The sequence below is a fragment of the Saccostrea echinata genome, unplaced genomic scaffold (genome assembly GCF_033153115.1).
Source record: "Saccostrea echinata isolate AGI-Se365-2 ecotype Australia unplaced genomic scaffold, CSIRO_AGI_Sech_v1 ptg000020l, whole genome shotgun sequence".
In the NCBI taxonomy this organism is placed as follows: domain Eukaryota; kingdom Metazoa; phylum Mollusca; class Bivalvia; order Ostreida; family Ostreidae; genus Saccostrea; species Saccostrea echinata.
The window spans coordinates 7,280,001-7,292,500 of record NW_026889769.1 but is presented as its reverse complement, the minus strand read 5'-3'; the positions used below and the strand labels follow the sequence as shown (position 1 = coordinate 7,292,500).

The 12,500-nt window shown below is 33.1% G+C and overlaps 1 protein-coding gene across 2 annotated transcripts in view; it reads left to right on the top strand.

Moving 5' to 3' along the window:
- Window positions 1-12,500, top strand: part of LOC133190017 (one cut domain family member 2-like) — a 19,457-nt gene that overhangs the window by 3,507 nt on the left and 3,450 nt on the right. The window contains exons 2-4 of one of the 2 annotated variants that reach the window (XM_061325494.1): window positions 6,356-6,433; window positions 7,305-7,356; window positions 12,294-12,435. In XM_061325494.1, the coding sequence (XP_061181478.1) occupies window positions 6,356-6,433; window positions 7,305-7,356; window positions 12,294-12,300 (137 nt within the window). In that variant the 3' untranslated portion in view covers window positions 12,301-12,435. Of the gene's footprint in view, window positions 1-6,355; window positions 6,434-7,304; window positions 7,357-12,293 lie in introns of both variants that reach the window. The other variant, XM_061325493.1, reaches the window with a different exon arrangement.

Below are 12,500 nucleotides of genomic sequence, written 5' to 3'. Positions count from 1 at the left end.
GAGTCAGGTGTTCTTGCAATGTAATTATCTACACACCTACCTGTGGTTATTGTAACTAGAGCAGCTAGGTAAAGCAATGAAAATATTTCAAGTTGTTTTGGTTAAATATTGTTATATCCATTTTTGCCATATTTTATTAAAACAACAAAGAAAGTATCTTAAAGTGGAGGATTTCAAAGAATGTGACAGTAGTGTATTATGTACATGAATATTTTGGGGCAGCATATTCTGGCGACCATCTGCCACCTACTGCATAATAGCACACCTGTTACAAGTGCATGGCAGAATGTTGGGGGAAAAAAGCTACAAATGGCATCAACATAACTTCCAGTATGTTACACAAAATAACACATGAAATTGCTGAACCAATATTATAAGGAAACTTTTGCTTAGTCTAATGTAAGCTGAGAGAGATGCAAGAACAACTTCTGAAGTTAATTAATAAGATAAACAGCTTTTGTTACTTTCTGCATACATCCTCATCTTATTGCTGTCTTTTTCAGTTTGAAATCTTTGAACAAGATTTCCACTCCACCAGTGTCTTTTATCGAGGGTAGCGATTGGTGGGTTTATATCCAGGTATTTTATTTTCACTTCCTAGGAATGGGATTGTATCTACTAATAGCCATGACATCTTGGGCTGTTAAACTACTAATGTATTATATTCAAACTGAATCCTTTTTAAGACATAAAACAACTTATATTATGCAGAAAGAAACTATACTCCAAACACAAGCTTTTACTAATTTTCAGAAAGCTACCCTGATTGCTCTCCCTTGGGTCTGGCATGGATTATTTCCCCTTTACTAACCACAACTGGCATGATATATACAAAAGAGAAAAACTGCATGTTAACATCATAGACTAGATAATCAGAAATCACTTCACATATATAAACAGAATTATACCTACCAAATTAGCAGTAGCAGCAGTGCAGGATAGACTGTGATGCTAAAATTAGAATACCACTTGTAAAGCAATTATAAGCATGTTGCTGGTGAATTTTTAAAAATAATAAATAAAAAGAGAAGATTTATTTTAGATAAAAATAGACAATACATGACAAAAGAAGAAAGATTTGTTGAAAATAGTATGTAAAGCTGATATCTTAGCAATAGAACACAATTAATTTTCTCTTTTGGTTAAGAAATTTTGTTTATTAGTTTTCATTTCTGCTGTGCAGAATGTGTCCTTTTATGTGACTTCATGCTGGAACTAAGCAACAGTAAAGGAGATGATTTTATCGCGGGAATTCCATCCCTCTTGTATTTTGTTGGTCATGAAGTGGGAGAATTTCGCTTGGAGACAACAATATGAGCTTAGAATTTCTGTAGCATTTCATTTAATATTTTTGTTTCTCAGTTTGAATCTTGTCAAATAAGAATGTTTTAATCAGGTGGGATACTGTTGGAGATTTTGCAGAAATAATACATTTTAGAAGGACAAAGTTTTTGGAATTTTATTTCATATTTTATTAAAATTTCTTAATAATAAGTTTCTCTCTCTATCTCTAGTGATAACATACACAGTGAGACTAAACATAATCTTGCCATATAAAATCTGACCTTGCAGAGGAGGGCCTTTATAAAGAGAAGTCTTTGCCTTCACTTTTGTATCTGCTGAATAGTTTTAGTTTTCAATCATGCTATCTAAATCTTCCATTGAAGTCTGTCAGGGTCATACAGTGTGATTAACATTTCAGAGTGTGTCCCTTGACTATACATTTTCAGAATTAGGATAGGAAGAAAAAACATTTGCTTTAAAAAAGGGAAGAGTATACAGTGCACAGTACTACACTAGTGCAGACATGTTATTTGATTTAAAGTCAGTGCAGGCAATTTTGTTTTATTTATTGCACATGAAATATCTAGAGGTTTATGTTTGTTGGACTTAAGGCTTTAATATTTTATGTAGTGAGAGAGATAGGGAGATACTATCAGAAGTTTTTTTTTAAGATGTTTCATAATTTATTTCATATTTGATAAAACTGGTAATGACGAATGTGCTTATGTACATACAGGAACCTTTTTTTTTTTTAAGTTGGGTTATAGTTAAGAGACTATTGTATTGCAGTGCTTATCATGCTGTAAATTTGATGCTTTTGTGAGCTGAGGGGTTGTGATGGCCTTTAATTATTCAGCACACTACATTGTGTTTGCCAGCTGGTACTGTTTGTCACAGAATCAGCTTATTTTGTCTCCTCCTCGTGGTATTCGTATTTCAGTACACCAAACCCAAAATACCCTACTTTTGTAGTGTGTGTAATTAAACACATACTCTAGGGAGAATGAAGAACAAACTATAATTTCTTTCCCTGCTTTTTTTTTTTTTAAGTAATACATAGAAAAATATCAGTTCTTGATCCATGCTTTGCTCTATCGGTTGAAGCTTATAAATGCATTAGTAAGGTGTCTGAAAATAATTTTCTCAAAATTTTACTTCAACTGTTTTTATTTCTTTTGACTAAAAATTGGCACAGAAGTAAATTAAATCAAAACACACAAATCTATTTATCAATACTGTATTAATTTTGATGTGTAACTATTGATGTTTTTAATTTTTGATCATGTATGGCAATACTCTAAGTTATTTCAAAATCCTACTCTGTGTAGATAAATTTATCTGATTTCAATAAAGATGATAAGAGTAAAAAAGATAATTTTTATTGAAGATTATTGTGATGTTAACTAAAACAAACTTTTTAAAAAATCTAATTCAGATATTGAGTAGACCATGCACCAGTTGTTTAAGTGGAAACCAGAAGAGTTGCTTTCTCTTTAGAGGGCTTTGGTTTTATACAGAAGAACTGTAGTATATTATACAGAGAATTTGTCATTATTGTTACAGTGTGGATTGCTAATGTAGATAGATTTAACTCATGATGTATATTAACATGATGAGAAAACTGAAGTAATTTAAGTTTATTATACTTCAGTGATATTAGAGAGTTTAATCAGTGCAGTGCTCCAGGATGGAATCATTTCCTCTGTGGAGCAGAATCTTGTGCCTTAGACATGTTAGAATGCCATATCTTTTCATTTTGCCAGTGTCCTGTGAGAGTTTCTATATGGTGACATGGAATCTGCATACAGTTATTCAAAGAAATCACACAATATATCCAAACAAGTCTGTAGGACTTAAAGCTAGTGGTTGAGGACCACTGAGTCTGTCCTAAATGGAGTTTCCCTGTTTTAGCTTTGGCATAGTGAATAAAACAAATTATAGCTTATTTGCTGTGCTGCAATGTAGAAGAGAGACTATTATACTTGAGCTTCTTTCTAAGGCTTCTGTAGATATTGGATTTTGAGTTGTGTTGTCGATATGAGAATAGTTGGCAATTGGGAATTTCAAGAAAATATAAAGAGGCATAATTTAAGCACATCTTAGATACATTCTGCCCCAAAAATAATTATGATAAAAGGACATAAATATGTTTTCTCTGTTAACCCAAGGTTCAATACACCTATAGATGTAAAAAAAAAAAACAAAGTTAATTTTGATAATATTTCTGGTAAATGTACTTTTGACCAGTGTAATTGTTCATTAAGGTTTGTTTACCTTTTAGATGAAAGGGGGGGGGGGAGTAATGATAAGAAAGGGATGATATTTTTAATGTTTCACAGACTAAATATCTATTAAAACCTTAAATGTAGATCTGAAATTTTTCCCCCTACATTTGAAGTGGATTGAGTACCAGACCAGCTTCTGCAAACACTGGTTTTGATGCTGTACAAGTGTTGGTAAACGTACAAATTAGAGGGTTTCCGCCATTCCTCTTTTATTTCATCAAATTGTTGCGAGAAGCTGGGAATTTCTCCAACTGTAGCCGCATTGTTCATTCCCGCTCTGTTTGAACAGGGTTGTTTGCTCATGTTTTGCATCAGCAGTCTCATACTTTGCAATTAGCATCCACAAGTTTTGTTTGCTTTCAGTTTGCATGATGAGATATTCATATTTGATTCGAATAAAGATGACAGGCCCAACTTAAAACAACTAGGATTTGTATAAATCTTCCATAGAGATGTGTTCAATGCGGGGGGTTATATTTGTTGGAAGAGCTGCAGTATTAACCAGTAGCTATGCTTTTGAATCTTTGTCCGCTAAGTATTTTTTCGAAAGTAATTGTAACTTACGGATATAAAGGAACATGATTAAAGCTTCTGATTTCAAAATTCTCGATTTTCTCCTTAGTGATATCAGTAATGTTTTTTTATTGTGGTGAGTTCTTGCACTTGAAACTGGTTGTCACGGGCATGTCTCTCAAAGTGAAAATGATGTAAATCTGCAGCATCACGCTGCAGGCATCGAATAAAATTTACAATACTTCCCAGCTCCAAGGGCCACATTTCTTGACTTCCAATTACGACCTTTTATACAACTACACAACCAAGATGAATTTGGGATGATTGACAGTTACCAGTGTTTAGGGTAATTTTGCCTATTAATGCAATACCAATGGCTGTATGGAATTGTTTGAAGATCTCTAGGGAGCTCAACATCAGGATAGATAGAAATAGAAGGGAAAAAAGATGCTCTCAACAGAGGCTTTTTGCACTAAGAGCATATTTACAGTGTTTAGATGCAGGTCATCTGTTGTCATGAAATTGCTTTATTTGAGTTACAGGGTATATGGTGCAATTTTTCTTGCTTAAACAAATACAAACATGAAAATTCAATTATGGCTATTGAGAAACAAAATGTATTTATAGTGATTATTACCTGCAGAATTTATTTGTCAAAGAAATATAAATTTTTAAGTTTACAGGATTTCACACATTCAAGGCAAATGCAGTTATATTTTTGTAATTCAATTAATCAATTTTATTTTCCTGTCTCTCCTGAGTTTGAGACCATTGGACTTTAATCATCAGGTGGAATAGTGAGAGTGACTAGCAGTCATTTCAAGTGTTTTTCTGAAACCTTGCAGACAAAGGAAGGCAGATAGAAATGACAGGATAAGGCTCTATAGCTTCATAATATCGCAGTTTTATCTGAGCCACATGATTCAGAGACTGCTGTCTTGCCTAGCTCTTCTAATGACCAGGTAAAAAAAAAATGGGAAAAAATCCCGTCATTTCATACCTGAGTAGGCAGGCACTGTGATTTCAATCAGCCACGTGTTGCTAAGGTTATTGCAGTTGAGTTTTTATTCCCAGGTTGTAATTTTTTTTTTCTTTTCTTTGCGTGTGTGTATGTTTGTTTTTGTTGACTTTGTATGAGTCATAAATTAAATAATAAAAAAAAATTACCATCTGTAGAAAGAGTTTGATAGGATCTAATAGCTGAATGATCATGATGGTCAGAAATTTTTAAATCTGTTTTCATATATTTTGATAGTTCAGTAAATGTAATGAAATCTTTATTTTAAAGGATCCAGGAATTATGAACAACTTAGTTTCTTCATTTGAATAAATTTGATCAAGAGTGTTTTCTAAACAAAGAAAATATGCTGGCTATTTGATCAGCAGGAGGCATTTCCAGGCTCTCCATTATACGGCAGCATCTTGTCACCATAGCAACTAAGCTGCTTTCACACTCCTTCTGTGAGTTCCATGTTTGAAGATGGTGTGGTATAGATACAGAATTATTCTTCTTTTTCCAACCAGAAGATTTGAATCTTAATTTGTTTCTGAAAACATCAGAATTAAATCAAAAAGATGAAAACTTTCTTTGTGTTAGACCTGGTACAGAATTTTTTTTTTCCCTACATCAAGGTATATAAAGAGAGGATGTCTTTTAATCTTTTGTAAGAATAATACCTAAAGGGGTATTATAGTGGGTATAGCTATACATGGACTTCTAATTAATTCATGGACATCTTCACTTGTAAATTATTTTTTAGCCATGTTAGTTAATGAGATAGCTCAGTAAAAGAATAAATGATAAAGATGAAGAAATGAATGGCTCTTTTATTCTTATTGCAGTGACTTACTTTTTACTAAGTTAACATTTTCTTGTTATAAAAACAGACCATTCTCTTAATTTAATGTCCTTGTTACCCAGCTAGTTTTTTGTGTGTCTGTCTGTTGTTTTGTAACAGAGTGTCTCTACCTCTCAACAACTCCCACGTTCAATCTCTACCAGAATCTTGAGCACCAGATAGTTTCAGAGTGTTCTAAAATTATTTCATTTATTTATTTATTTATTTGAAAAAATATATATGAGCATGCATCTTTTCAGTGCTACCAGAATGGACCTGATTAAATGTTTTAGTGTCAAGTCCATTGAGAAAGAGATAAGAAAATTGGAAAACATTGCATTTCTTGAATACATTTGGGACTTTGGTAACAAATCTAAAAAGAAAAAAAGGAATATGTGTTCATAAAGATACCAATTTTTACTATTCTCTCCATAGGAAAATCATTCAATGAAGCCAACATTAAAAAAGAAGATGGGTCCCCACCCTCAGGCTTTGGTCACCCAAACACAATAGGTAGGAAAACGTGTTGTTCTGTGTTCGCTGTTCCGCCATCGAGGTCCTCGTGACTTTGTTTTGTTACGTATAATCTTGTTGTCACACCAACTCTATTGAAGTAAAGATGATTGACATATTCTGGAAAGTCTTTGTTAAAGATCCCAATAAAAAGCATGCTTCGATAAAAGTAAATACCAAAGATCTGGATTAAACATAATACTATAGCCTGCATTTCGATGGCTTTTTGCATTTCAATGTAATGTTCTAATCATGAATTTAAAAAAAAAAAATCAGTTTAAGTTATTTTAAATTTTAACATTAACATTTAAATATTAGTGCACCTATTTGCAGCTATGAAATTCTTATTCACTTTAGAAATTTTCCACAGGAAAGGCATGTCTTTCATCATTATTTTCATAATTTTCTCTATGCAATAGAAAAAGCTTGGTCCGATGATTTCGATGATGGGCAGTGGTTTTTATTACATATTTATGTTTATCCTGTTCTCACCTTATAGAACAAAAAAAACTTGTCTCTGAACCAACAAAATGCATGCTATATATACAAATTCTGCCAAGTGCATTTTTTATGTTGGATTTTGGTGACTTTATTATTTTTTGCTTTCTTTATACAAAAGACTTTTCAAAATTGTCAACATTTGTTGTGCAGATAATTCTTAACAATTCTTGTATGTGTATTTTTCATTATAACAATCTGAAGCTCAAATAATTCATGTATGAAATCTCATAAAATAAAATGAAAATTTTTTTCAAAAAAAGATTTTGTAAAAATGTTAATATTGAATGTTGACATCTTGAGAAGCCTTGTTTGCATTAGTCTTTGAGTAGACTGTTGATTTCTTTTGCTATGAGGTGTGTTTACCTTTCAGAATATCCCCTTACAGACGATGATACTGACCTTGACTTGTTTCAGTTGGACAGGTTTGTATTCTACGCATGGTTGTAGTTTGGTACGAGATCAAGCCTGCCATATTCTACTAGTACAATTCAAAAATTGTTCACCATAATTATCCATAGTTCAAAAATGGATGTCATCAAAAAAGAGTATTAGACAATTGAACCACTTGTAAAAATGTTTAATGGTGAGAATTTCTTTATATGATATTAAAAATCATAATACTTCTTCTTTTGATCTATGAAACTCAGAGCAGGAGAAAAGATTTAAAAAGACTTCTTTTAGTGTTGTGCCCATGGGTTTAGAAGTGTGTGTATTTACCCAAGTTATTTCTTTATCGTTATCAAACAAACACTTTATTTCTTAAGCAGAATTTAACACAATTTTTTCTCACCTAAATGATTTTCTTTTTCTAAGTAGTCAAGTTTCCTTTATAAAATACTAAATATTTGTCCCGAATTTGAATACACGGAAATGAATGCTCGTTTCTTTTTTTTCTGGGGGGGATCCCTGTTTGCTTTTTGTAAGATAACGTTGGAGAGTAAAGCTGACAAATTTAGTCCCCATGCTTTAATACCAAGCATTCCCTGGTAAAACAACAACGAAAACAAGACTACTACCTCCACAATGGACAACTGTGCCTTTTCTTGAGTTCGTGTGTGTGATTTCCCTCCTTGACATCCACATGGAGAGTTAGGGGCTTGCAGGGAACTGTTCAAAATGACAGTTTGGCTGTTGACAATGAAGACACTTGAGACTGACTCTGTAGTTCTTCTAAATGATAGTCCTATGCTAGGGGGGTCTGACGGTTAGATGCTTAAGTTAGTTACAGGGCTCTTATAAGTCACAGAAGAATCAAACATACTGTCAGGGTTACCTATTCAGTGCTACCCACTGTCAATCTCTTTAGCTTTCTTTCTGTTGCAAAGAATTGGAGTGATAGTCTTAAGTGAAGCTTTTAAGTTCCTAGTTTTAAGTTCCTAGATGTGTCTCATGTTAAATATAGATGGTATTTAAATAAATTTCATAAGGAGCATTTTTATGTTTTATATATACAGCAGAATAGTTTGGATTTAAATTATATGTTATTGAACATGGTTCTCTGGTACATGTAAACATTCATTTACACAATATAAGGTTGGGGGAAAAACATTTAAATGACGGAAGTTTAGAAGAATTTTTTTATTTACAAATCTTGTCTCAAAAGTGACGTTTTGGTTAAGATATCTTCAAATGCTTCAAGTAAAGGGTTGTCAAATATTTATATTAGAATTATTCAACAGATAAAGTTTCCATTGAGAACACAAAAGATAGCTGTTTTACCTTGCACTTGTTAAGTTATTAAAGGTTTCTAATCAGGTATAAATATATAAACTAGAATTGTACGCAATCAAAAATAAGGAAATGAGTAGCTAAAATGAATTACCCAGTATATAAAAAGATTCTGAAATACTTTGTTTTTGCAAATTAAGAAACAAAAGCTAAAATATCGAAATGGATCAAAAAAATAGAGGTTGGGTATATATAAATTTGGTATAATTGGTATAGTCTTCTCGGTTATGCATGTTGTAGGAATGTACGGATGCTGTTAAGTACTCCCTTCCTTGATTGCCTTTCAAAAGCAGCTTTGACGTCATTGCCTAAGACAGCTGCTAGTCTCCAGGTCTCTTGTGATGGGCCCACAACTGTAGCACACAATGCCATCCAGGCTTAGGCCTTAACTCCGTGTTTGCATTCCAACCAGGCGCTTCTGCCGACTATTAGGACTATCTTTGCTAGATAAATTCAAGTTTAATAGTTTATTGATCTCCAGGACCATTTTTAGAACTCAAGTATTCTGTTGCACGAGAAATTTCAAAACAAATCTATAAAATCCATAAAAATACTGGAGTGTAAATAGAATTTGTTGCGGAACAATAAACATGAGGCTGTCGAAATCTGGATTCTGATTGCATTGTCAGCTGTTTGATTCCCTTAGAATAAAACACCTTCTTTTCCATCACTGTCAATTATTTTATACTGTTCATAATTATGTGTCTTAGAATTTAAAAAAAAAATTACAATGTGTCGTCAAAAATAAGTCTTTTCCATAGAGCTATAAAAGATTATGTTATGATGAAAAATTCATAGTAACTTTTACTAAGATTAATTAAATGTCTTCCGAATAATTTTTTTTATTCAAAAAATAATGAACAGTCTTATAAAATGGTTTAGTTTCCTGTCCGTTTCTTCTTGATGCCAAGTGATATTTCTCTGCAACATTCTTCCTGTATGATTTATGGAAAGAGAACGCCTATCTACTATGTAACACTTCATTCACTCGGAACAGATATCAAATCTTGGAATAGTTTTCAGCTAATTGGTTGTCTAGGCAACTAGGTGCTTTTTTCACATTGGCCTTTGTTAAGTCTTGCAGGACGGCCTGGAATAAGCAGAAACGCTGTTTTGTCATGATAATCTACCTGAGTCTGTTCACATGTTAGATAGTGTACAATCTTCTAATGAAATCTCCTATCATACTGTTGCATTCAAATGAATAAAGGTGGCTTCAACAACATGAAACTTCAGTGGCATCACCAGGAGAAAATCTCTCTCTCAGAGCTCTGTAGGATTTTTTTTTCATTAAACTCTTGATGAAAGATGAAGTCCACTTTGAATAAAACACATTGAAATTAATTGCATTATCAAAGTTTTCTCTTTGGACCCAAATTATTTTCAAATTAGGGGCCAAAAAAGGTTTTCATGCCTATGACTTCTCTTGAACTGCAGCAGTGGATTGTTTTATTAATCCATCTTTCCCTCCTTTGTTAGTTATTTTTTTGTTGCCTACTCTACAATTTTCATTAGGGAAGAGAGAGTTTTCATTAAACCTAAGAGTATAAACTCGTTAAGGTTGAGTATTTAGCTGTAGAGAATAGGTGCGAAGGCTAAACCTAGCTGTTGTGATTGGGCAGGTAAATTAGTGCCATTGTCAGTGTATATAATTCCACCTCATTAACTCAGATGTTCTATGCAGCCTGCTTTGTGTATGCAGGAGAACTGAGGGATTTCTGATTCTGCAAGGCTTAACTGAGTTAGTGTTAAAATGTTTATTGCCCTTTTTTCTGGCCCCATGAAAACTAAGACTTGCTCATTCTCACCCCAAAAATTAGACCAAAATACAGATTTTGCAAAAATGTTGATAAAAGACAGTTCAGTGTCATCCCAACTCTTACTTTTTGACTTAAAATCAAAGTGAAAGAGAAATTTAGGATGATTTCAGTGAGATAGATGACTGACGAGATCAAGAGTTAAGTCTTTGATGTTCCTCGTCCCTAACAAATTAAAATCTCCAAATCCATGCAAGATTATTTTCTCACCATTAACTATAATAGATATATGTAGTGTTAGGGTCACTTGTCGACTTCGGTGGACAGGTGCACTGGCATTGTTTGTGATTGTCCTGAGAAAGGTGTGAATTACCTAGTGAAATTTACCTGCCATATTTGTGTTACTGAGTACCGAGATACTTCCCTTGGCAATAGGAATATTGTCTGATTGCTAAATAAACCTAGCAGCTGATTTCTCATTACAACACTGTGGACAATCTACCTACCAAGACTAAGCTTGTGTTCTTCTGTCATTTTCATTTTTCATAAAGATGCCAGCAGGGGATTAGAGGGTCAGGGAATGTGGACATGCCTTATTTTGTCACAGACAGAGGAGATACCTAGTGTAAATACACACTTTTCTCACTAGTTTTCTTCCTAAATCAGATAGCACAGATAGGTTAAGTCAACATTGAAAAAAAGTTTACAAGAAACATATATTATTTTTATAATGGACATTCTTTAATTTAGTACTTTTATTTTGCCTTTTGGCAGTTAATAGTACCCTCATAAATTTTGAAATTCAGAGTTAATTGAAAAAAATTGGGTCTTATCAACCAAATATGCACAAACAGTTATACTGAAGAGTTTGGCCAACTTGTAATAACAGTTTATTTTAGGCCACTTCTTGGTACAGTTACATGATAAAGCTCATAAAGAATTCTAAATGGGGATTCCATGCATTTTCTGCAGTGAAAAGTGTAGAATATGAGATAACATAGGACAAATTACCAGTGTAGTATCATAGAAATATTAGACTGCCAAAGTTATGATCCTGTTTATAGATGACACTCTTTAGACTAAAAACAGAAATTGCACTTATCTTAGACCAGTATATCTACTGTAATAATGATTGGTGCTCAGACTTTCCCTTGCTGTAGTGTTGAACGTAGATATCCCCAAGTTCACACTTGATTAATCCTGAAGGATAATAGATACACGTCACATTTGGAAAGCAGATCTTTCCACTGGTATACTATCTTATTATCCAAATTGCCCTTAATATTTGATGAAGGTAAAAGTATAAATATAAATAATTAACCTGAGAAGCCAGGGGTTTTACCACGCATACTGCACATCCAGCTGTTTTACAGAGGAAAACCAAGTCTTTATGTCTGCCATACATAGCCTAATAATGGGAAATTTGGGTACTGAATTAAATGAGGAGTTCTTGGTTTAAAAGGGAAATCTGGTAGGGATCTGAAATGATATAAGAACATTTAAACAAAGCATATTTTAGATCATGGTGCTAAGTGTAGAAGAAAACTTGATGAAAAAGAAGAAGAAAATATGTACTATGTCTTCTTTATAATAAAAATGTATTTTGAGTTCTTTACATGTTCTTGATTCGTAATTTTTTCCTGACTCCTATATCATGTACTGCATGAATTGTACATGATATAGATCTAATTATTTTTATGTGAATGAATTTAAGTGTTGTGATAGTTGTCAAGTGTAAATTTTGCAGCATGCATTTACGGTCAGAGACATGTTTTGATGAAGTATCAGTGAAATGATTTGAAAAATATACACAATGACTTAAGTTTACGTTTTGCAACCTTTCTGTTAAATTTGCTCAATATATCTGATTTCAGCTTGTAAGCGGAAAGAACAAGAACTCCCAATGCAGGACAGCAGATCACCCAAGAAACCTCGTTTAGTTTTTACTGATATTCAGAGACGCACATTACACGCAATATTTAAGGAAACGAAGAGGCCCTCGAAAGAAATGCAGGCAACTATTGCACAACAGCTTGGACTCGAAGTCACCACAGTGGCAAATTTCTTTATGAATGCAAGAC